Raw genomic sequence first — 24,893 nt, 5'->3', positions numbered from 1 at the left:
CCCTTTTTTGGGGCTCCCCTATTTTGAGGACCCCCGGATTTGGGGGACCCCCACCCCATTTCGGGACCCCTCCCCTTTTTGGGGGACCCCTCCCCTCTCATATTTTGGGGTTCCCCCCCTTTGGTTCCCTCCATTCCCTTTGAAGACCCCCCCCCCTTTATTAGGGACTTTTTTTTTGGGGTTCCCCTTTTTTTGGGGACTCCCCCGGATTTGGGGGGACCCCCACCCCATTTCGGGACCCCTCCCCTTTTTGGGGGACCCCGCCTCTCATTTTTTGGGGTTCCCCCCCTTGGGTTCCCTCCATTCCCCTTGGAGACCCCCCCTTTTTTGGGGTCTCTTTTTTTGGGGTTCCCCTACGATTTTGGGGGACCCTCCCAGATTTGGGGACCCTTCCCCTTTTAGGGGACCCCCCCCCCCTATTTTGGGGTCCCTCTCCCACTTCTGGGTTTCCCCTCCCTGGTTTTGGGGTCCCCCGAATTTTGGGGTCCCCCCAAATTCAGGGGTCCTCCCTGGTTTTGGGGTCCCCCCAAATTTTGGGGTGCCCCCCCGGATTTTGGGCTCCCGCTGAATTTTGGGGCCCCCCTCCCAATTTTGGGGTCCCAATTTCGGGGTCCCCCCGGGGTCGGTGTCCCCCGGTTTTTGGGGTCCAATTTTTGGGGTTCCCCTCCCAATTTTGGGGTTCCCCCCCCTCGAATTTCGGGGTCCCAGTTTGGGGTATTTTGGGGTGATTTTGGGGTGATTTTGGGGTGATTTAGGGCTGATTTTTGGGGTGATTTTGGGGTGATTTTGGGGTGATTTAGGGCTGATTTTTGGGGTGATTTTTTTGTGATTTTTGGGTGATTTAGGGCTGATTTTTGGGGTGATTTTTTTGTGATTTTTGGGTGATTTGGGGCTGATTTTTGGGGTGATTTTGGGGTGATTTTTGGGATGATTTTTGGGGTGAATTTGGGATGATTTTTGGGTGATTTTTTTGTGATTTTGAGGTAATCTTGGGGTGATTTTGGGGTGATTACGGGGTGATTTTTGGGATGATTTTGGGGTGATTTTTAGGGCTGATTTTTGAGGTGATTTCGGGGTGATTTCCGGGTGATTTTTGGGGTGATTTTGGACTGACTTTTGGGGTGATTTTGGGGTGATTCCGGGTGGTTTTGGGGATTTTTGGGTGATTTTTGAGGTGATTTTTGGGATGATTTTTCGGTATTTTTGGGGTGATTTCGGGGTGATTTTGGGGTGATTTTTGGGGTGATTTTTGGGATTATTTTGGGCTGATTTTGGGGTGAATTTTGGGGTGACTTTGGGGTAATTTCCGGGTGATTTTGGGGTGGTTTTTGGGTGATTTTTGTGGTGATTTTTGGGGTGATTTCGGGGTGATTTCGGGGTGATTTTGGGGTGATTTTTGGGCTTATTTCGGGGTGATTTTGGGGTGATTTTTGGGGTGATTTGGGGTAGTTTTTGAGGGTGATTTTGGGGTGATTTTTGGGGTGTCCTGGGGTGATTTTTGGGGTGATTTTGGGCTGATTTTGGGGTCATTTTGGGGTCATTTTGGGGTCATTTTGGGGTCATTTTAAGGGGGATTTTGGGGTGATTTCAGGGTGATTTTGGGGTATTTTTGGGGTGATTTTTGGGTGATTTTGGGATGATTTTTGGGGTGATTTTTTTGTGATTTTGGGGGGTTTTTGAGGTGATTTTGGGGGTGATTTTTGGGTGATTTTTTGGTGATTTTTTTGTGATTTTCGGATGAATTTGGGCTGATTTCGGGGTGATTTTGGGATGATTTTGGGCTGATTTTGGGGGTGATTTTGGGCTGATTTTGGGGTGATTTTGGGATGATTTCAGGGTGATTTTGGGATGATTTTGGGGTGATTTCAGGGTGATTTTGGGGTTATTTTAGGGGTGATTTCGGGGTGACTTTGGGGTGATTTTTGGGATAATTTTGGGATGATTTCAAGGTGATTTTGGGTGATTTTTGGGGTGATTTCAAGGTGATTTTTGGGGTGATTTTTGGGGGGATTTTTGAGGGGATTTTTGGGATTATTTTTGGGGTGATTTTGGGGTGATTTTGGGTGATTTTTGGGGTGATTTCAAGGTGATTTTTGGGGTGATTTGGATGTGATTTTTGGGGTGATTCTGGTGTGATTTTGGGGTGATTTTTGGGGTGACTTGGGGGTCATTTTTGGGGTGATTTTGGGCTGATTTCAAGGTGATTTTGGGGTGATTTTGGGCTGGTTTTGGGGTGATTTTTGGGGTATTTTTAGGGTGATTTTGGGGTGGTTTCGGGGTGATTTCGGGGCGATTTTGGGGTGATTTTAGGGTGACTTGGGGGTGATTTTGGGGGTGATTTTGGGGTGATTTTTGGGGTGGTTTCGGGGTGATTTTGGGGTGATTTTTAGGCTGATTTTGGGGTGATTTTGGGGTGATTTTTAGGCTGATTTTGGGGTGATTTTTGGGTATTTTTGGGATTATTTTTGGGGTGATTTCGGGGTGATTTTGGGGTGATTTTGGGGTGATTTTTGGGGTGATTTCGGGCTGATTTTGGGGTGCCAGTACCGTTGCCGGGGTGCGGATCCGCGTGGATGAAGCCGGTGTAGAAAATCTGCTCAGCGAACACCTGGATCAGCTTCTCTGCGGTCTGGGGGGGTTTAGGGGATTTAGGAACCCCCAAAAACCCCAAAATTCACCCCAAAAATCCCCTGGATCAGCTTCTCTGCGGTCTGGGGGGGTTTAGGGGATTTAGGAACCCCCAAAAACCCCAAAATTCACCCCAAAAATCCCCTGGATCAGCTTCTCTGCGGTCTGGGGGGGTTTAGGGGATTTAGGAACCCCAAAATCTCCCAAATTCACCCCAAAAATCCCCTGGGACCCCCCCCCCCAGGACCCCCAAACTGAGATCAAGGCCCCCCCCAAGCTCCCAAATCCCCTCAGCCGTTTGTCCCCAAGGCAGGAGGGGACAGGGACCCCCCTGGGACCCCCCTGGGGACACCCCCAAATCCCCTGGGCCCCCCCCAAATCCCCCAGGTGTCCCCAAACCCCCTGGGACCCCCCAGATGTCCCCAAACCCCCCCCGGATGTCCCCAAACCCCCCCAGGTGTCCCTAAACCCTCCAGGTGTCCCCTGACCCCCCCCCCAGTGTCCCCAAAGCCCCCCAGATGTGCCCCCCAGGTGTGCCCAGGTGTGCCCAGGTGTGCCCAGGTGTCACTGACGTCTCTCAGGCCCAGCCCCATGGCTCGGATGCCCTGTGCCCCCCCCAGGTGTGCCCCCCAGGTGTGCCCAGGTGTGCCCAGGTGTCCCCCCCAGGTGTGCCCAGGTGTGCCCAGGTGTCCCCCCCAGGTGTCCCCAAACTCCCCAGGTGTCCCCCCCAGGTGTGCCCCCCAGGTGTGCCCAGGTGTCACTGACTTCTCTCAGGCCCAGCCCCATGGCTCGGATGCCCTGTGCCCCCCCCAGGTGTGCCCAGATGTCCCCCCAGGTGTGCCCAGGTGTGCCCAGGTGTGCCCAGGTGTGCCCAGGTGTCACTGACGTCTCTCAGGCCCAGCCCCATGGCTCGGATGCCCTGTGCCCCCCCCAGGTGTGCCCAGGTGTCCCCCCAGGTGTGCCCAGGTGTGCCCAGGTGTGCCCAGGTGTGCCCAGGTGTGCCCAGGTGTCACTGACGTCTCTCAGGCCCAGCCCCATGGCTCGGATGCCCTGTGCCCCCCCCAGGTGTGCCCAGGTGTCCCCCCAGGTGTGCCCAGGTGTGCCCAGGTGTGCCCAGGTGTGCCCAGGTGTGCCCAGGTGTCACTGACGTCTCTCAGACCCAGCCCCATGGCTCGGATGCCCTGTGCCCCCCTCAGGTGTCCCCCCCAGGTGTGCCCAGGTGTGCCCAGGTGTGCCGCCCAGGTGTGCCCCCCAGGTGTGCCCAGGTGTGCCCCCCAGGTGTGCCCAGGTGTACCCAGGTGTCACTGACGTCTCTCAGGCCCAGCCCCATGGCTCGGATGCCCTGTGCCCCCCCCCAGGTGTGCCCCCCAGGTGTGCCCAGGTGTGCCCAGGTGTCCCCCCAGGTGTGCCCAGGTGTGCCCCCCAGGTGTGCCCAGGTGTGCCCAGGTGTCACTGACGTCTCTCAGGCCCAGCCCCATGGCTCGGATGCCCTGTGCCCCCACCAGGTGTGCCCAGGTGTCCCCCCCAGGTGTCCCCAAACCCCCCAGGTGTGCCCAGGTGTGCCCAGGTGTCCCCCCCAGGTGTGCCCAGGTGTGCCCAGGTGTCACTGACGTCTCTCAGGCCCAGCCCCATGGCTCGGATGCCCTGTGCCCCCCCCAGGTGTGCCCAGGTGTGCCCAGGTGTCCCCCCAGGTGTGCCCAGGTGTCACTGACGTCTCTCAGGCCCAGCCCCATGGCTCGGATGCCCTGTGCCCCCCCCAGGTGTGCCCAGGTGTGCCCAGGTGTGCCCAGGTGTCCCCCCAGGTGTGCCCAGGTGTCACTGACGTCTCTCAGGCCCAGCCCCATGGCTCGGATCCCCTCGGTGTTGGTGATCTTGCAGCCCTCGCAGAAATCGGCCGTGAGCACGCGCTGGGGACAGAGGGGACAGAGGGGACAGAGGGGACAGAGGGGACAGGGAGGGGACAGGGACACACAAGGACAGGGACAGGGACAGGGACAGAGGGGACAGGGAGGGGACAGAGGGGACAGAGGGGATAAGGACAGGGGACAGGGAGGGGACAGGGACAGAGAGGGGACAGGGACAGGGACAGGGACAGGGACAGAGGGGACAGAGAGGGGACAGGGAGGAGACAGGGACAGAGAGGGGACAGGGACATCAGGGACAGGGACAGAGAGAACAGGGACACAATGGGGACAGGGACAGAGGGGACAGAGAGGGGACAGGGACAGGGACACAATGGGGACAGGGACACACAGGGGACAGTGGGGACAGAGAGGGGTCACAGTGTGGACAGGGACAGAGGAGATGGGGGACAGGGACAGGGACACAATGGGGACACAGAGGGACAGGGATGGGGACAGGGAGGTGACAGCGGGGACAGGGACACACAGGGACAGGGACAGGGACACAATGGGGACAGAGGGGACAGGGAGGGGACAGAGAAGGGACAGGGACACACAGGGACAGTGGGGACAGGGACAGGGTGGGGACAGGGATGGGGACAGGGACAGAGGTGACACAATGGGGACAGTGGGGACACACAGGGGACATCAGGGGACACAATGGGGACAGGGGCAGGGACAGGGAGGGCACAAGGGTGGGGACAGGAGGACACAGGGACAGAGGGGACAGCGGGACAGGGAGGGGACAAAGGGGACAAGGGTGGGGACAGGAGGACACAGGGACAGAGGGGACAGCGGGACAGGGAGGGGACAAGGACACCCAGGGACAGGGACACACAGGGACAGGTGACACAGAGCTGTCACTCCAGGTGACACCCAGCCCGGCCCTGCCCCCACCCACTGCCACCGCCCGCTCCTCCCGTCCCCACCATCCCTGTCCTGTGTGCCCAGGTGTGCCCAGCTGTGCCCAGGTGTGCCCAGGTGTCCCCAGGTGTGTCCCAGGTGTCCCCAGCTGTGCCCCAGGTGTCCCCAGGTGTGCCCCAGGTGTATCCCAGCTGTGCCCAGGTGTGCCCAGGTGTATCCCAGCTGTGCCCAGGTGTATCCCCAGGTGTATCCCCAGGTGTGCCCAGGTGTGCCCAGGTGTATCCCAGCTGTGCCCAGGTGTATCCCCAGGTGTGCCCAGGTGTGCCCAGGTGTATCCCAGCTGTGCCCAGGTGTATCCCCAGGTGTGCCCAGGTGTCTCACCTTGCTGCAGTGTCCCCAGTGCACGCGTGGCACCGTCACCCCCCACAGGTGTGTCCCAGGTGTGTCCCAGGTGTCCCCAGGTGTATCCCCAGGTGTGCCCAGGTGTCCCCAGGTGTGCCCAGGTGTCCCCAGCTGTGCCCAGGTGTATCCCCAGGTGTGCCCAGGTGTCTCACCTTGCTGCAGTGTCCCCAGTGCACGCGTGGCACCGTCACCCCCCGCAGGTGTATCCCCAGGTGTATCCCAGCTGTCCCCAGGTGTGCCCAGGTGTGTCCCAGGTTTATCCCAGGTGTATCCCAGTTGTGCCCAGGTGTATCCCAGCTGTGCCCAGGTGTGCCCAGGTGTCCCCAGGTGTATCCCAGGTGTGCCCCAGGTGTACCCAGCTGTGCCCAGGTGTCCCCAGGTGTATCCCAGGTGTATCCCAGGTGTGTCCCAGGTGTGCCCAGGTGTATCCCAGCTGTGCCCAGGTGTCCCCAGGTGTATCCCAGGTGTATCCCAGGTGTGCCCAGGTGTGTCCCAGCTGTGCCCAGGTGTGCCCAGGTGTATCCCAGGTGTATCCCAGCTGTGCCCAGGTGTGCCCAGGTGTGCCCAGGTGTGCTCACCTTGCTGCAGTGTCCCCAGTGCACGCGTGGCACCGTCACCCCCCTCAGGTGTATCCCAGGTGTGCCCAGCTGTACCCAGGTGTATCCCAGGTGTATCCCAGGTGTATCCCAGGTGTGCCCAGGTGTGCCCAGGTGTATCCCAGGTGTGTCCCAGGTGTATCCCAGGTGTGCCCAGGTGTATCCCAGGTGTGTCCCAGGTGTGCCCAGGTGTGCCCAGGTGTATCCCAGGTGTGTCCCAGGTGTATCCCAGGTGTGCCCAGGTGTATCCCAGGTGTCCCCAGCTGTGCCCAGGTGTGCCCAGGTGTATCCCAGGTGTGTCCCAGGTGTATCCCAGGTGTGCCCAGCTGTGCCCAGGTGTATCCCCAGGTGTCCCCAGGTGTATCCCAGGTGTGCCCAGGTGTATCCCAGGTGTCCCCAGGTGTATCCCAGGTGTCCCCAGGTGTATCCCAGCTGTGCCCAGGTGGATCCCCAGGTGGATCCCCAGGTGTATCCCAGGTGTCCCCAGGTGTATCCCAGCTGTGCCCAGGTGTATCCCAGGTGTGCCCAGGTGTATCCCAGCTGTCCCCAGGTGTATCCCAGGTGTCCCCAGGTGTGCCCAGCTGTCCCCAGGTGGATCCCCAGGTGTATCCCCAGGTGTCTCACCTTGCTGCAGTGTCCCCAGTGCACGCGTGGCACCGTCACCCCCCGCAGGTGCCCCAGGTGTATCCCAGCTGTACCCAGGTGTCCCCAGGTGTATCCCCAGGTGTGCCCAGGTGTCCCCAGGTGTATCCCAGGTGTATCCCAGGTGTATCCCAGCTGTGCCCAGGTGTGCCCAGGTGTGCTCACCTTGCTGCAGTGTCCCCAGTGCACGCGTGGCACCGTCACCCCCCGCAGGTGCCCCAGGTCCCTCCCGCAGCGCTCCGAGTTCCGCGCCTCGTTCTCGAAATCCAGCTCCAGGGCCAGGGTCCCCTTCAGCTCCTGCAGGTGAGACAGGTGGGACAGGTGGGACAGGTGGGACAGGTGAGACAGGTGAGGGACAGGTGAGGGACAGGTGAGACAGGTGAGACAGGTGAGGGACAGGTGTGACAGTGACAGCTCCAGCGCCAGGGTGCCCTTCAGCTCCTGCAGGTGAGACAGGTGAGACAGGTGAGGGACAGGTGAGGGACAGGTGAGGGACAGGTGAGACAGGTGAGACAGCTCCAGGGCCAGCGTGCCCTTCAGCTCCTGCACAGGTGAGACAGGTGAGATACACAGGTGAGGGACACAGGTGAGGGACACAGGAATGACACAGGAATGACACAGGAGTGACACAGGTGTGACACAGTGAACACAGGTGAGTGCCAGCATCCCCTGACAACATATAGGTGACACAGGTGACACAGGTGACACAGGTGACACACAGGTGACAGACACAGGTGACACACAGGTGACACACACAGGTAACACAGGTGACACAGGTGACACACAGGTGACACAGGTGACACACAGGTGAGAGACAGGTGACACTGGTGACACACAGGTAATGCACAGGTGACACAGGTGACACAGGTGACACACACAGGTGGCACACACAGGTGACACACATGTGACACACACAGGTGACACACACAGGTGACACACAGGTGACGCACAGGTGACACACAGGTGACGCACAGGTGACACACACAGGTGACACACAGGTGACACACAGGTGACACACACAGGTGACACACAGGTGACAGACACAGGTGATGCAAGTGACACAGGTGACAGACACAGGTGACACACAGGTGACACAGGTGACACAGGTGACACACAGGTGACACACACAGGTGGCACACAGGTGGCACAGGTGGCACACAGGTGACACACACAGGTGGCACAGGTGACACACAGGTGACACACAGGTGACAATCATTTCCCCGCAGCTCCGAAGGCACAAGTCTGTCCCCATGGGGGGTGGGTGGGTCACGTGGTGACAGGTGATTCCCCAGGTGTGCCCAGGTGCCCCCAGCTGTACCCAGATGTATCCCAGGTGTGCCCAGGTGTGCCCAGGAGTATCCCAGGTGTGCCCAGGTGTACCCAGGTGTGCCCAGGTACCCCCAGCTGTGCCCAGGTGTATCCCAGGTGTGTCCAGCTGTACCCAGGTGTACCCAGGAGTATCCCAGCTGTACCCAGCTGTGCCCAGGTGTATCCCAGCTGTGCCCAGGTGTACCCAGGTGTGCCCAGCTGTACCCAGGTGCCCTCAGGTGTGCCCAGGTGTGCCCAGGTGTGCTCCTCACCTGGAGCACCCAGCCCAGGGCGAAGTCGGGGTGCATGAACTGCACAGGGCTGTGCCCAGGTACCCCCAGGTGTGCCCAGGTGTGCCCAGGTGTGCCCAGGTGTGCCCAGGTGCCCCCAGGTGTGTGCCCAGGTGTGCCCAGGTGTGCTCCTCACCTGGAGCACCCAGCCCAGGGCGAAGTCGGGGTGCATGAACTGCACAGGGCTGTGCCCAGGTGTGCCCAGGTGTGCCCAGGTGCCCCCAGGTGTGCCCAGGTGTGCCCAGGTGCCCCCAGCTGTGCCCAGGTGTACCCAGGTGTGCCCAGGTGTATCCCAGTTGTACCCAGGTGTATCCCAGCTGTACCCAGGTGCCCCCAGGTGCCCCCAGGTGTGCCCAGGTGTATCCCAGGTGCCCCCAGGTGCCCCCAGGTGTGCCCAGGTGTGCCCAGGTGTATCCCAGGTGCCCCCAGGTGTGCCCAGGTGTGCCCAGGTGTGCTCCTCACCTGCAGCACCCAGCCCAGGGCGAAGTCGGGGTGCATGAACTGCACAGGGCTGTGCCCAGGTGTGCCCAGGTGCCCCCAGGTGTGCCCAGGTGTACCCAGGTGCCCCCAGGTGTGCCCAGGTGTGCTCCTCACCTGCAGCACCCAGCCCAGGGCGAAGTCGGGGTGCATGAACTGCACAGGGCTGTGCCCAGGTGTGCCCAGGTGTGCCCAGGTGTACCCAGGTGCCCCCAGGTGTGCCCAGGTGTGCTCCTCACCTGCAGCACCCAGCCCAGGGCGAAGTCGGGGTGCATGAACTGCACAGGGCTGTGCCCAGGTGTGCCCAGGTGCCCCCAGGTGTGCCCAGGTGTGCCCAGGTGCCCCCAGCAGTATCCCAGCTGTACCCAGGTGTGCCCAGGTGTATCCCAGTTGTACCCAGGTGTATCCCAGCTGTACCCAGGTGCCCCCAGGTGCCCCCAGGTGTGCCCAGGTGTATCCCAGGTGCCCCCAGGTGCCCCCAGGTGTGCCCAGGTGTGCCCAGGTGTATCCCAGGTGCCCCCAGGTGTGCCCAGGTGTGCCCAGGTGTGCTCCTCACCTGCAGCACCCAGCCCAGGGCGAAGTCGGGGTGCATGAACTGCACAGGGCTGTGCCCAGGTACCCCCAGGTGTATCCCAGCTGTGCCCAGGTGTGCCCAGGTGTATCCCAGGTGTGCCCAGGTGTACCCCAGGTGCCCCCAGGTGTGCCCAGGTGCCCCCAGGTGTGTGCCCAGGTGTGCCCAGGTGTGCTCACCTGCAGCACCCAGCCCAGGGCGAAGTCGGGGTGCATGAACTCCACCAGGCGCAGCAGCAGCTCCAGGGTCCTCATGTCGCCCTCGAAGCGATCGCGCAGGTCCAGGTACTGCACCTGGCCAGGGGGCGGGGTCACCTGGGCGGGGCCGGACACTGACCCCGCCCACCCCCAGGTGTGCCCAGGTGCGCCCAGGTGTCCCCAGCTCTATCCCAGCTGTCCTCAGGTGTGCCCAGGTGTCCCCAGGTGTGCCCCTAGCTATCCCCAGGTGTGCCCAGGTGATCCCCCAGGTATCCCAGCTGTCCCCAGGTGTGACCCCAGGTGTGCCCAGGTGTGCCCAGGTGTCGCCGGGTGTCCCCAGGTGCCTCCAGGTGTGCCCAGCTGTCCCCAGGTGTGCCCAGGTGTGCACCCAGCTGTCCCCAGGTGTGCCCAGGTGTGCCCAGGTGTGACCCCAGCTGTCCCCAGGTGTGCACCCAGGTGTCCCCAGCTGTCCCCAGGTGTCCCCAGCTGTCCCCAGCTGTGCCCAGGTGTGTCCCCAGGTGTGCTCAGGTGTGACCCCAGCTGTCCCCAGGTGTGACCCCAGGTGTGCCCAGCTGTCCCCCGGTGTGCCCAGGTGTCCCCAGCTGTCCCCAGCTGTGCCCAGGTGTGTCCCCAGGTGTGCTCAGGTGTGACCCCAGCTGTCCCCAGGTGTGACCCCAGGTGTGCCCAGTTGTCCCCAGGTGTGCCCAGGTGTCCCCAGCTGTCCCCAGGTGTGACCCCAGGTGTCCCCAGCTGTCCCCAGCTGTCCCCAGGTGTATCCCCAGGCGTGCCCAGCTGTCCCCAGGTGTGCCCAGGTGTATCCCCAGGTGTGCCCAGCTGTCCCCAGCTGTCCCCAGCTGTCCCCAGGTGTATCCCCAGGTGTGCCCAGCTGTCCCCAGGTGTGCCCAGCTGTCCCCAGGTGTGCCCAGGCGTGCCCAGCTGTCCCCAGGTGTGCCCAGCTGTCCCCAGCTGTCCCCAGGTGTGCCCAGCTGTCCCCAGGTGTGACCCCAGGTGTGCCCAGCTGTCCCCAGGTGTGCGCCCAGGTGTGTCCCACCTTGACGGCCACCGGGGTCCCGTCGGGCAGCGTCGCCCGGTGCACCTGGGCCAGGCTGGCGGCAGCCACGGGCTCGTAGTCGAAGTCACGGAACATTCCGGAAGGCGTGGTCTGGAAATCCTCCAGGAACAGCTCGTCCACCTGGGCCAGGTGAGGGACAGGTGAGGGACACTGGGGACACTGGGGACACTGGGGACAGGTGAGGGACACTGGGGACACTGGGGACAGGTGAGACAGGTGAGGGACATGTGAGGGACACTGGGGACACTGGGGACAGGTGAGGGACACTGGGGACACTGGGGACAGGTGAGACAGGTGAGGGACAGGTGAGGGACACTGGGGACAGGTGAGGGACATTGGGGACAGGTGAGGGACAGGTGAGGGACATTGGGGACACTGGGGACAGGTGAGACAGGTGAGGGACAGGTGAGGGACACTGGGGACAGGTGAGCAGACAGGTGAGGGACACTGGGGGCATTTTGGACAGGTGAGGGACAGGTGAGGGGCCATTGGGGACAGGGAAGGGACAGGTGAGAAGTGAGGGACAGGTGAGGGACAGGTGAGAGGTGAGGGACAGGTGAGGGGACACTGGGGACAGGTGAGGGGACAGGTGAGAGGTGAGGGACAGGTGAGGGGACACTGGGGACAGGTGAGAGGACAGGTGAGAGGTGAGGGACAGGTGAGGGCCATTGGGGACAGGTGAGGGGACAGGTGAGAGGTGAGGGACAGGTGAGGGCCATTGGGGCCATTGGGGAACATTGGGGACAGGTGAGGGACAGGTGAGGGACACTGAGAACATTTGGGACAGGTGAGCGACACATGGAACAGGTCAGGGGACAGGTGAGGGGACAGGAGAGGGACACTGGAGACAGGTGAGACAGGAGGGACAGGTGAGGGACAGGTGAGGGGACACTGGGGACAGGAGAGGGACACTGGGGACAGGTGAGACAGGAGGGACAGGTGAGGGACAGGTGAGGGACAGGTGAGGGGACACTGGGGACAGGAGAGGGACACTGGAGACAGGTGAGACAGGAGGGACAGGTGAGGGACAGGTGAGGGGACACTGGGGACAGGTGAGACAGGAGGGACAGGGGAGAGACAGGTAAGGGACAGGTGAGGGACAGGTGAGGGGACACTGGGACCCCCCCCCTCTACCTCGTTGTGTCCCCAAGGTCCCTCAGAGGCCACGTTGTCCCCGTGCCACCACCCTGGGTGTCCCTGGGTGTCCCCAGTGTCCCACACCCCCTCAGTGTCCCCACTGTCCCCAGTGTCCCCAATGTCCCCAATGTCCCCAGTGTCCCCAATGTCCCCAATGTCTCCAATGTCCCCAGTGTCCCCAATGTCCCCACTGTCCCCAATGTCCCCAATGTCCCCACTGTCCCCAATGTCCCCAATGTCCCCAGTGTCCCCAGTGTCCCCAGAGCCCCCAATGTCCCCTCAGTGTCCCCAGTGTCCCCAATGTCCCCTCAGTGTCCCCAATGTCCCCAGTGTCCCCAGTGTCCCCACTGTCCCCAATGTCCCCAATGTCCCAACCCCCCAATGTCCCCAATGTCCCCAATGTCCCCAATGTCCCCAGTGTTCCCAGTGTCCCCCATGTCCCCAGTGTCCCCACTGTCCCCAATGTCCCCAGTGTCCCCAGTGTCCCCACTGTCCCCAATGTCCCCAATGTCCCCAGTGTCCCCAATGTCCCCAATGTCCCCAATGTCCCCAATGTCCCCACTGTCCCCAGTGTCCCCAGTGTCCCCAGAGCCCCCAATGTCCCCTCAGTGTCCCCATTGTCCCCAGTGTCCCCAATGTCCCCAGTGTCCCCAGTGTCCCCAATGTCCCCAATGTCCCCACTGTCCCCAGCGTCCCCAATGTCCCCACTGTCCCCAGTGTCCCCACTGTCCCCAATGTCCCCAGTGTCCCCAATGTCCCCAATGTCCCCAATGTCCCCAGTGTCCCCAGTGTCCCCATCACCTCCTGGTGTCCCCGGGGGCTGGCGCTGTCCTCCAGGGGTCGCAGTGTCATTGTCACCTCGGGGGGCAGCAGGTGGTCGAAGGCGCAGAGCCACCAATGTCCCCAATGTCCCCAATGTCCCCACTGTCCCCAATGTCCTCAGTGTCCCCAATGTCCCCAATGTCCCTAATGTCCCCAGTGTCCCCAATGTCCCCAATGTCCCCAGTGTCCCCAATGTCCCCAGTGTCCCCGATGTCCCCAATGTCCCCAATGTCCCCAGTGTCCCCAGTGTCCCCAATGTCCCCAATGTCCCCAGTGTCCCCATCACCTCCTGGTGTCCCCGGGGGCTGGCGCTGTCCTCCAGGGGTCGCAGTGTCATTGTCACCTCGGGGGGCAGCAGGTGGTCGAAGGCGCAGAGCCCCCGGTGTCCCCACTGTCCCCAGTGTCCCCAGTGTCCCCAATGTCCCCAGTGTCCCCAGTGTCCCCAATGTCCCCAGTGTCCCCAGTGTCCCCATCACCTCCTGGTGTCCCCGGGGGCTGGCGCTGTCCTCCAGGGGTCGCAGTGTCATTGTCACCTCGGGGGGCAGCAGGTGGTCGAAGGCGCAGAGCCCCTGGCCCAGTTTGACGTAGAGGCCGCCATTGGAGAGCGCCCCCTGCAGGAGGCGCTGCCCCGCGCGGCGGTGACACAGCGACATGGCCGCCAGGTAACCCGGGCTGTCCTGGACAGGTGACACAGGTGACACAGGTGAGACAGGTGACACAGGTGAGACAGGTGTGACACACACAGCGACATGGCCGCCAGGTAACCCGGGCTGTCCTGGACAGGTGACACAGGTGAGACAGGTGTGACAGGTGTGACACACACAGCGACATGGCCGCCAGGTAACCGGGGCTGTCCTGGACAGGTGACACAGGTGACACAGGTGAGACAGGTGTGACACACACAGCGACATGGCCGCCAGGTAACCGGGGCTGTCCTGGACAGGTGACACAGGTGGGACAGGTGAGACAGGTGAGGCAGGTGTGACAGGTGTGACAGGTGTGACACACACAGCGACATGGCCGCCAGGTAACCCGGGCTGTCCTGGACAGGTGACACAGGTGAGACAGGTGTGACAGGTGAGACAGGTGAGACACACACAGCGACATGGCCGCCAGGTAACCGGGACTGTCCTGGACAGGTGGGACAGGTGAGACATGTGAGACAGGTGAGACAGGTGACACAAGTGAGACAGGTGTGACACACACAGCGACATGGCCGCCAGGTAACCCGGGCTGTCCTGGACAGGTGACACAGGTGACACAGGTGAGACAGGTGTGACACACACAGCGACATGGCCGCCAGGTAACCCGGGCTGTCCTGGACAGGTGACACAGGTGAGACAGGTGAGACAGGTGTGACACACACAGTGACATGGCCGCCAGGTAACCCGGGCTGTCCTGGACAGGTGACACAGGTGACACAGGTGAGACAGGTGAGACAGGTGTGACACAGGTGTGACACACACAGCGACATGGCCGCCAGGTAACCGGGGCTGTCCTGGACAGGTGACACAGGTGAGACAGGTGAGACAGGTGTGACACACACAGCGACATGGCCGCCAGGTAACCGGGGCTGTCCTGGACAGGTGACACAGGTGGGACAGGTGAGACAGGTGAGGCAGGTGTGACAGGTGTGACAGGTGTGACACACACAGCGACATGGCCGCCAGGTAACCCGGGCTGTCCTGGACAGGTGACACAGGTGAGACAGGTGAGACAGGTGAGACAGGTGTGACACACACAGCGACATGGCCGCCAGGTAACCCGGGCTGTCCTGGACAGGTGACACAGGTGAGACAGGTGACACTGGTGTGACAGGTGTGACACACACAGCGACATGGCCGCCAGGTAACCGGGACTGTCCTGGGCAGGTGACACATGTGACACAGGTGAGACAGGTGAGACAGGTGTGACAGGTGTGACACACACAGCGACATGGCCGCCAGGTAACCCGGGCTGTCCTGGACAGGTGACACAGGTGTGACAGGTGAGACAGGTGTGACAGGTGTGACACACACAGCGACATGGCCGCCAGGTAACCCGGGCTGTCCTGGACAGGTGACACAGGTGACACAGGTGAGACAGGTGTGACAGGTGACACAGGTGAGACAGCTGAGACAGGTGTGACAGGTGTGACACACACAGCGACATGGCCACCAGGTAACCCGGGCTGTCCTGGACAGGTGACACAGGTGAGACAGGTGTGACACAGGGGTGACACAGGTGTGACAGGTATGACACTGGTGTGACACAGGTGTGACACAGGGGTGACAGGTATGACACAGGTGTGACACAGGTGTGACACAGGTGAGACAGGTGTGACAGATGTGACACAGGTGTGACACAGGTGTGACACAGGAGTGACAGGTGTGACCCAGGTGTGACACAGGTGTGACACAGGTGTGACAGGGGTGTGATAGATGTGATAGAGGTGTGACACAGGTGTGACAGGTGTGACAGGTGTGACACAGGTGTGACCCAGGTGTGACAGGGGTGTGATAGATGTGATAGAGGTGTGACACAGGTGTGACAGGTGTGACAGGTGTGACACAGGTGTGACCCAGGTGTGACACAGGTGTGACCCCCCCAAATTCCCTCCAATCCCCCCAAATCCCTCCTGGCCCCCCCCAGATCCTTCCTGGGACCCCCCAGGACCCCCCAACCCCCCCCCAGTCCCACCTGGGACCACCCAAAACCCCTCTGGGACCCCCAAACCCTCCCCCCAATCCCCCCAGGACCCCCCAAAATCCCCCCAAATCCCCCCTGGGACCCCCAAAATCCCCCCAGGACCCCCCAAAAATCCCCCCAGCACCCCCCCAAATCCCCCCCAACCCCCCCCCATCCCTCCTGGGACCCGCAAAATCCCCCCAGGACCCCTCAAAATCCCCCCAAATCCTTCCGGGACCCCCCACCCCCCCCAAATCCCCCCAGGACCCCAAAATCCCCCCAGGATCCCCAAAATCCCCCCAGGACCCCGCCAACCCCCCCCAATACCCCCAGGACCCCCCAAAGCCCCCCCAATCCCTTCTGAGACCCCCCAAATCCCCCCAGGACCCCCCAACCCCCCCCCAAATCCTCCCGGGACCCCCCCACCACCCCCAAATCCCTCTTAGGACCCCCAAAATCCCCCCAGGACCCCCCCAAATCCCCCCCAATACCCCCAGGACCCTCCAAACCCCCCCAAATCCCCCCTGGGACCCCCAAAATCCCCTCAGGACCCCCCAAAATCCCCCCAAGTCCTCCCGGGAACCCCCCCCCCCCCAAATCCCCCCAGGACCCCCCCAACCCCCCCCAATACCCCCAGGACCCTCCAAACCCCCCCCAATCCCTTCTGAGACCCCCCAAAATCCCCCCAGGACCCCCTCAAATCCCCCCCAACCCCCCCCCATCCCCCCTGGGACCACCCAAATCCCCCCAGGACCCCCCCAAATCCCCCCCAAATCCTCCCGGGACCCCCCCACCCCCCCCAAAATCCCCCAGGACCACCCCAAATCCCCCCCAACCTCCCCCAATCCCTCCTGGGACCCCCCAAATCCCTCAAAATCCCCCCTGGGACCTCCAAAATCCCCTCAGGACCCCCTCAAATCCCCCCCAACCCCCCCCATCCCCCCTGGGACCCGCAAAATCCCCCCAGGACCCCCCAAAATCCCCCCCAAATCCTCCCGGGACCCCCCCACCCCCCCAAATCCCTCTTAGGACCCCCAAATCCCCCTGGGACCCCTCAACTCCCCCCCAAATCCTCCTGGGACCCCCAAAATCCCCCCAAATCCTCCTGGGACCCCCCAAATCCCCCCCAAATCCCCCCCAAATCCCCCCAGGACCCCCCAAATCCCCCCCCAATTTCCCTCTGAGACCCCCCCCCCAAATCCCCCCGGGACCCCTCCCCAGCCCCCCCCCCACACCTGGGCCAGCCCCCGCAGCTCCACCTTGGTCGTCCACCAATAATCGAGGGAGATGTGGAGGCCCACCGAGAGGGACCTGGGGGGCACGGGGGGGTCACGGAGACCCCAGACCCACCTGGGACCCCCCAAAACCCCCCCAAACCCCCCCGAACCCCTAAACCCCCTGGGACCCCCAAAAACCCCCAAATCCCCCCAAAATTCCCCCAAATCAGGGAGGGGCCCCACCGAGAGGGACCTGGGGGGCAGGGGGGGGTCACGGAGACCCCAGACCCACCTGAGACCCCCCCAAACCCCCCCGAACCCCTAAACCCCGTGGGACCCCCAAAAACCCCCAAATCCCCCCCAAATTTCCCCAAATTCTGAGGAGCCTCACCGAGAGGGACCTGGGGGGGCACGGGGGGGTCAGGGAGACCCCAGACCCACCTGGGACCCCCCCAAAACCCCCCCAAACCCCCCCGAACCCCTAAACCCACCTGAGACCCCCCAAAAACCCCCTGGGACCCCCCAAATTCTCCCAAATCTGGGGAGGGGCCCCACCGAGAGGGACCTGGGGGGGCATGGGGGGGTCACGGAGACCCCAGACCCACCTGGGACCCCCCCCAAACACCCCCAGACCCACCTGAGACCCCCCCCAAACCCCTAAACCCACCTGAGACCCCCCAAACACCCCCTGGGACCCCCCAAATTTCCCCAAATTCTGAGGGGCCCCACCGAGAGGGACCTGGGGGGGCACGGGGGGGTCACGGAGACCCCAGACCCACCTGGGACCCCCCCAAAACACCCCCAACCCCCCCCCAAACCCCTAAACTCACCTGGGACCCCCAAAAACCCCCAAATCCCCCCCAAATTCCCCCAAATCAGGGAGGGGCCCCACCGAGAGGGACCTGGGGGGGCACGGGGGGGTCACGGAGACCCCAGACCCACCTGGGATCCCCCCAAAACACCCCCAGACCCACCTGGGACCCCCCCCAAACCCCCAGACCCACCTGAGACCCCCCCGAACACCCCCAGACCCACCTGGGACCCCTCCCAAAACACCCCAGGGACCCCCAAATCTACTCTGAGCCCCCCCCAAGTCCCCCCTGGACTCCCCCAAACCCCCCCAGGATCCCCTCAAAGCCCCCCCAGGACCCTCCAAATCCCCCCCAAGCCCCCCCAGGACCCCCCCAGGATCCCCCAAGCCCCCCCAGGACACCCCCAGGTCCCTCCAAACGCCCCCACGACCCCCCCAAATCCCCCCAGGACCCCCCAAATTCCCCCCAAATCCCCTCTGGGACCCCCCAAATTCCCCCAGGTGCCCCCAAACCCCCCCTGGGACCCCCCAAACCGCCCCCAGAACCCCCCAAATCCCCCAGGTGCCCCCAAACCCCCCCTGGGAGCCCCCAAATCCCACCATATCCCCTCAGGACCCCCCAAGGCCCCCCAGGACCCCCCCAAATCCCCTCAGGACCCCCCCAGATCCCCCCCAAATCCCCCCGAATCCCCCAAATCCCCCCAAATCCCCTCAGGTCCCCCCAAATCCCCCCAGGACCCCCCCAAAGCCCCCCTGGGACCTCCCAACCCCCCCCAAATCCCCCCCAAATCCCCCCAGGACCCCCCCAAACCCCCTCATGACCTCCCCAAACCCCCCCAAATCCCCCCCAAACCCCCCCAGGACCCCCGCAGGACACCCCCAGGTCCCCCCAAACCCCCCCCAGTACCTCCCAAATCCCCTCAGATCCCCCCCAAACCCCTCCCGGACCCCCCAAATCCCCCCCAAATCCCCCCCAAACCCCCCCCAGGTCCCTCCAAACCCCCCCAGGATCCCCCAAATCCCCCCCAAACCCCCCAAACCCCCCCCAGTACCTCCCAAATCCCCTCATGACCTCCCCAAACCCCCCCAGGACCCCCCCAAATCCCCCCCAGGACTCCCCCAAACCCCCCCCAGTACCTCCCAAACCCCCCCAGGATCCCCCAAATCCCCCCCAAACCCCCCCAGAACCCCCCAAATCCCTCCCAAACCCCCCAGGACCCCCCAGGACCCCCCAAACCCCCCCCCAGGACCCCCCCAGCCCCCCCTACCTGCAGAACCTGCCCACCCCCTCGAGCAGGAGCCGCGCCCGGCGCCGCCGGGGGGGCTCGGCCAGAGCCAGAGAGACCCCCAGGGCCAGGGACCCCCCCAGGGCCACGCCCAGGGCCAGCCGAGGGGACAGCGGGGACCTGCGGGGACAGGACAGGGGTCAGGGGTCAGGGACCCCCCCAGGGCCAGGGACCCCCCCAGGGCCACGCCCAGGGCCAGCCGAGGGGACAGCGGGGACCTGCGGGGACAGGGACAGGGGGCAGGGGTCAGGGGTCAGGGGTCAGGGACAGGTCAGGGGTCAGGGGTCAGGGGTCAGGGGTCAGGGACAGCCGAGGGGACAGCGGGGACCTGCGGGGACAGGGACAGGGTCAGGGCAGGGGTCAGGGGTCAGGGGTCAGGGGTCAGGGACAGGTCAGGGGTCAGGGACAGCCGAGGGGACAGCGGGGACCTGCAGAGACAGGGGTCAGGGGTCAGGGACCCCCCCAGGGCCAGGGACCCCCCCAGGGCCACGCCCAGGGCCAGCCGAGGGGACAGCGGGGACCTGCGGGGACAGGGACAGGGACAGGGCAGGGGTCAGGGGGCAGGGGTCAGGGGTCAGGGACACCCCCAGGGCCAGGGACCCCCCCAGGGCCACGCCCAGGGCCAGCCGAGGGGACAGCGGGGACCTGCGGGGACAGGGACAGGGACAGGGGTCAGGAGTCAGGGGTCAGGGGTCAGGGCCAGCCGAGGGGACAGCGGGGACCTGCGGGGACAGGGACAAGGGGTCAGGGCAGGGGTCAGGGGTCAGGGACAGGTCAGGGGTCAGGGGTCAGGGGTCAGGGACAGGTCAGGGGGCAGGGGTCAGGGACCCCCCCAGGGCCACGCCCAGGGCCAGCCGAGGGGACAGCGGGGACCTGCGGGGACAGGGACAGGGCAGGGGTCAGGGGTCAGGGGTCAGGGACACCCCCAGGGCCACGCCCAAGGCCACCTGAGGGGACACCAAGTGCCACCAAGGTCCGCTGGGGACAGGTCAGAGGTCAGGGGTCAGGGACAGTCGAGGGGACACCGGGGACCTGCGGGGACAGGGACAGGGCAGGGGGCAGGGGTCAGGGACAGCCCCAGGGCCAGGGACCCCCCCCAGGGCCACCAGGGCCACGCCCAGGGCCACCAAGTGCCACCAAGGGGTCACCGGGGTCCTGTGGGGACGGGACAGGTCAGGGGTCAGGGGTCAGGGACAGCCGAGGGGACAGTGGGGACCTGTGGGGACAGGGGTCAGGGGTCAAGGACAGGTCGGGGGTCAGGGGTCAGGGACACCCCAGGGCCACCAAACGTCGCCTTGGGGACCTGTGAGGACTGGGACAGGTCAGGGGTCAGGGGTCAGGGGTCAGGGACACCCCCAGGGCCACCAAGTGCCATCGAGGTCCTGCGGGGACAGGTCAGGGGTCAGGGTCAGCCCCAGGGCCACCAGGGTCACCTTGGGGACCTGAGGGGACAGGGACAAAGACAGGTCAAAGGTCAAAGGTCAGGGACACACCCACGGCCACCATGGAACCCGTGAGGACCTGCGGGGACAGGTCAAAGGTCAAAGGTCAGGGGTGACTGAGGTCACAGTGGCCGCCAGGGCAGGGACAGGTCAGAGGTCAGAGGTCAGGGGTCACAGTGGCCACCAGGGCAGGGACAGGTCAGAGGTCAAAGGTCAAGGGCAAAGGTCAGAGGTCAGGCTTGGGGTCAGAGGTCACAGGCTGGGGTCAGGGGTCAAAGGTCAAAATCCCCCTATGGAGCAGGGTCAGGGGTCAGAGGTCAAAGGTCAGGGGTCAAGGACCCCCCCAAAACCCCCCCAATTTGGGTCGGGGGTCTGAGACCCCCCAAAGCTCCCCCAAATTTGGGTGGGGGTCCCAGACCACCCCACCCCCCCCAATTTGGGTCAGGGGTCCCAAATCCCCCCTAGGAACCCCCCAAGGACCCCTCTCCAATTTGGGTCGGGGGTCCTGGATCCCCCCAAACCCACCCAGGACCCCCCAGTTTGGGCCAGGGACCCCCCCAGGACCCCCCAATTTGGGTGGGGGTCTCTCTCCCCTCCCCCAATTTGGGTGGGGGTCTCCCCCCACCCCTCCCCCAATTTGGGTGGGGGTCTCTCTCTCTTCCCTCCCTCAATTTGGGTGGGGGTCTCTCTCTCCCCCCCAATTTGGGTTGGGGTCTCTCTCTCTCCCCTCCCCCAATTTGGGTGGGGGTCTCTCTCTCACTCTCCCCTTCCCCAATTCGGGTGGGGGTCTCTCTCTCACTCTCCCCTCCCCCAATTTGGGTGGGGGTCTCTCTCTCTCTCTCCCCCCCAATTTGGGTGGGGGTCTCTCTCTCCCCTCCCCCAATTTGGGTGGGGGTCTCTCTCCCCCCGCCCCTCTCCCAATTTGGGTGGGGGTCTCTCCCCCCCGCCCCTCCCCCAATTTGGGTGGGGGTCTCTCTCCCCCCACCCCTCCCCCAATTTGGGTGGGGGTCTCTCTCTCCCCTCCCCCAATTTGGGTGGGGGTCTCTGTCACTCTCCCCTCCCCCAATTTGGGTGGGGGTCTCTCTCCTCACCCCTCCCCCAATTTGGGTGGGGGTCTCTCTCTCTCTCCCCTCCCCCAATTTGGGTGGGGTCTCTCCTCCCCCGCCCCTCCCCCCTCACCTCGGGCTCTCTCCGGGGGGTCGCCGGGGGGGGAGGGGCAGCAGCCGCACCTGGGGGGGGGAGGGGCGGGGTCAGGGGGGACCCCAAAGTCACCTGGGGGGGGGGAGGGGACACTGGGGGGTCCCAGGTGACACTGGGAGGGTCTTGGGGGCGGTCCTAGGTGGCATTGGGGGGGGGTGGCATTGGGGGGGGGCGACAGGTGACACTGGGGGGTCTCAGGTGACACTGGGGGGTCCCTGGGGGGTCTCAGGTGACACTGGGGGGGTTCAGGTGATACTGGGTGGGTCCCAGGGGGGTCCCAGGTGACATTGGGGAGGTCTTGGGGGGGTTCAGGTGACACTGGGGGGGGGGACAGGTGATACTGGGGGGGGGGACAGGTGATACTGGGGGGTCCCTGGGAGGGTCTCAGGTGACACTGGGAGGGTCTCAGGTGACATTGGGGGGGTCTTGGGGGGCACTGGGAGGGGACAGGTGACACTGGGGGCCATGGGGGGGGGGTCTCGAAGGGTCCCAGGTGACACTGGGAGGGTCCCAGGGGGTCCCAGGTGACACTGGGGGGGTTTGGGGGGGGTCCTAGGGGACATTGGGGGGGGGGACAGGTGACACTGGGGGGCATGGGGGGGGGTCTGGAGGGGTCCCAGGTGACATCGGGGGGGGTGTGGGGGGGTCCTAGGGGACACTGGGGGGGGTTCAGGTGACACTGGGGGGGGGTCCCAGGTGACAGTGGGGGGGTGTAGGGGGGTCCTAGGGGACACTGGGGGGGGGACAGGGTGACACTGGGGGGTGGTCCTAGGGGACACTGGGGGGGTGGGGGGGGGTTCCTAGGGGACATTGGGGGGGGGACAGGTGACACTGGGGGGCATGGGGGGGGGCTCTGGAGGGGTCCCAGGTGACACTGAGGGGGTGTGGGGGGGGGTCTCAGGTGACACTGGGGGTCCCTGGTGACATTGGGGGGGTCCCTGGGGGGTCTCGAGGGGTCCCAGGTGACATTGGGAGTGTCCCAGGGGGGTCTCAGGTGACACTGGAGGGGTCCCGGAGGATTCAGGTGACACTGGGGGGGGTCCCGGGGGGGGGAGAGGCCCGTGAGGGGATCCCGGGGAGGTCCCGGGGGGAGGTTGGTGACACCGGGGGGGGGGGGGTCAGTGACATTGGGGAGGGGTCCCGGAGGGTTCAGGTGAGACTGGGGGGGGGGGGTCCCGGGTGGGGGAGGGGCCCGTGAGGGGATCCAGGGGGGATCCCGGGGGGAGGTTGGTGACACCGGTGGGGGTCAGTGACATTGGGGAGGGGTCCCGGGGGTTCAGGTGACACTGGGGGGGTCCCGGGGGGTTCAGGTGACATTGGGGAGGGGTCCCGGGTAAGGGGGGGGTGACACTGGGGGGGTTCCCGGGGGGTTCAGGTGACACTGGGGGGGGTCCCGGGGGGTTCAGGTGACATTGGGGAGGGGGTCCCGGGTAAGGGGGGGTGACACTGGGGGGGTCCCGGGGGGTTCAGGTGACACTGGGGGGGTCCCGGAGGGTTCAGGTGACACTGGGGGGATTCAGGTGACACTGGGGGGGGTCCCGGGTGGTTCAGGTGACACTGGGGGGTCCCGGGGGGGATTCAGGTGACACTGGGGGGGTCCCGGGGGGTTCAGGTGACACTGGGGGGGGTCCCGGGTAAGGGGGGGTGACACTGGGGGGATCCCGGGGGGTTCAGGTGACAATGGGGGGGGGTCCCGGGTAAGGGGGGGGTGACACTGGGGGGGTCCCGGGGGGTTCAGGTGACACTGGGGGGGTCCCGGGTGGGGGAGGGGCCCGTGTGGGGGTCCCGGGGGGAGGTTGGTGACACCGGGGGGGGTCAGTGACATTGGGGAGGGGGTCCCGGGTGGGTTCAGGTGACACTGGGGGGGGTCCCGGGGGGTTCAGGTGACACTGGGGGGGGTCCCGGGTGGGGGAGGGGCCCGTGAGGGGATCCCGGGGGGGGTCCCGAGGGCAGGTTGGTGACACCGGGTGGGGGGTCAGTGACATTGGGGGGGGGGTCCTCGGGGGGGGTTCAGGTGACACTGGGGGGGTCCCGGGAGGGGGAGGGGGCCCGTGTGGGGGGTCCCGGGGGGAGGTTGGTGACACCGGGGGGGGGTCAGTGACATTGGGGAGGGGTCCCGGGGGGGTTCAGGTGACACTGGGGGGGGTCCTGGGGGGGGAATTCAGGTGACACTGGGGGGGGGGGTCCCGGGGTAAGGGGGGGGTGACACTGGGGGGGGTCCCGGGTAAGGGGGGGGGGTGACACTGGGGGGGGTCCCGGGTGGGGGGAGGGGTGACACTGGGGGGGGGTCCCGGGTAAGGGGGGGGTGACACTGGGGGGGTCCCGGGGGGTTCAGGTGACACTGGGGGGGTCCCCGGGGGGGGGAGGGGCCCGTGAGGGGATCCGGGGGGGGTCCCGAGGGCAGGTTGGTGACACCGGGGGGCGTTCAGTGACATTGGGGAGGGGTCCCGGGTAAGGGGGGGGTGACACTGGGGGGGTCCCGGGTAAGGGGGGGGGTGACACTGGGGGGGGTCCCGGGGGGGTTCAGGTGACACTGGGGGGGTCCCGGGGGGGGTTCAGGTGACACTGGGGGGGGGGTCCCGGGGGGTTCAGGTGTCACTGGGGGGGGTCCCGGGGGGGTTCAGGTGACACTGGGGGGGGGTCCCGGGTGGGGGAGGGGGGCCCGTGAGGGGGTCCCGGGGGAAGGTAGGTGACACCGGGGGGGGGTCAGTGACATTGGGGAGGGGTCCCGGGGGGTTCAGGTGACACTGGGGGGGGGTCCCGGGTGGGTTCAGGTGACACTGGGGGGGGTCCCGGGAGGGGGAGGGGGCCCGTGAGGGGATCCCGGGGAGGTCCCGGCGGAAGTTCCGGGAAGTTCCGGGGGGGTTTCCCAGAGTGGGGGAGGGGGTGACCCCAGGCCAGGGGGTGACCCCGGGGTGGGGGAGGGGGTCCCCAAAGAGGGGGGGAGGGGACAGGGGGGTGTCCCCAAAGGGGGGGGGGGGTCCCGGTGCCGCCCCTCCCCCCTCACCGCCCGCCGCAGCCCCATCGCCGCCGCCGCCGCCGCCGCCGCGCGCCCGGCCCCGCCCCCCGCGCCTCCCCATTGGCCCAGCCGAGCCGCGGCCCCGCCCCCCGCGCCTTCCCATTGGCCTAGCCCTAACGGCGGGCTCGCCCCCCTCCTCGCGCTCTGATTGGGCGGGAGGACGCGGCCCCGCCCATCCCTCACCGCCCCGCGCAGTGATTGGCTGGAGAGAGCAGCGAGCGGGAATGGGCAGAGGGGGCGTGGCCGGAGGGGAGGATGGGGCGGGGCTATAAGGGAGGGGGGCGGGGTCGCGGTTTTGGGGAGGGGGAGGCGCTGGGGGTGGGGAGGGGAGCTGAGGGCAGCTC

The 24,893-nt window shown here is 64.9% G+C and overlaps 1 protein-coding gene across 1 annotated transcript in view; it reads right to left on the bottom strand.

Moving 5' to 3' along the window:
* The window catches only part of ADCK5 (aarF domain containing kinase 5), a 44,961-nt gene extending 20,391 nt beyond the window's left edge, over positions 1–24,570 (bottom strand). Inside the window, 10 exon segments of the mRNA XM_059868660.1 lie at positions 2,548–2,629; positions 4,452–4,535; positions 7,199–7,336; positions 9,865–9,972; positions 10,928–11,068; positions 13,384–13,584; positions 16,810–16,885; positions 18,871–19,008; positions 21,510–21,559; positions 24,538–24,570. Coding sequence (XP_059724643.1) covers positions 2,548–2,629; positions 4,452–4,535; positions 7,199–7,336; positions 9,865–9,972; positions 10,928–11,068; positions 13,384–13,584; positions 16,810–16,885; positions 18,871–19,008; positions 21,510–21,559; positions 24,538–24,555 — 1,036 coding nt within the window. The 5' untranslated portion in view covers positions 24,556–24,570.
* Positions 24,571–24,893: the final 323 nt, after the last annotated feature.

The sequence above is a fragment of the Haemorhous mexicanus genome, chromosome 1 (genome assembly GCF_027477595.1).
Source record: "Haemorhous mexicanus isolate bHaeMex1 chromosome 1, bHaeMex1.pri, whole genome shotgun sequence".
NCBI lineage: Eukaryota > Metazoa > Chordata > Aves > Passeriformes > Fringillidae > Haemorhous > Haemorhous mexicanus.
This window is presented reverse-complemented; position numbering and strand designations above follow the sequence as displayed.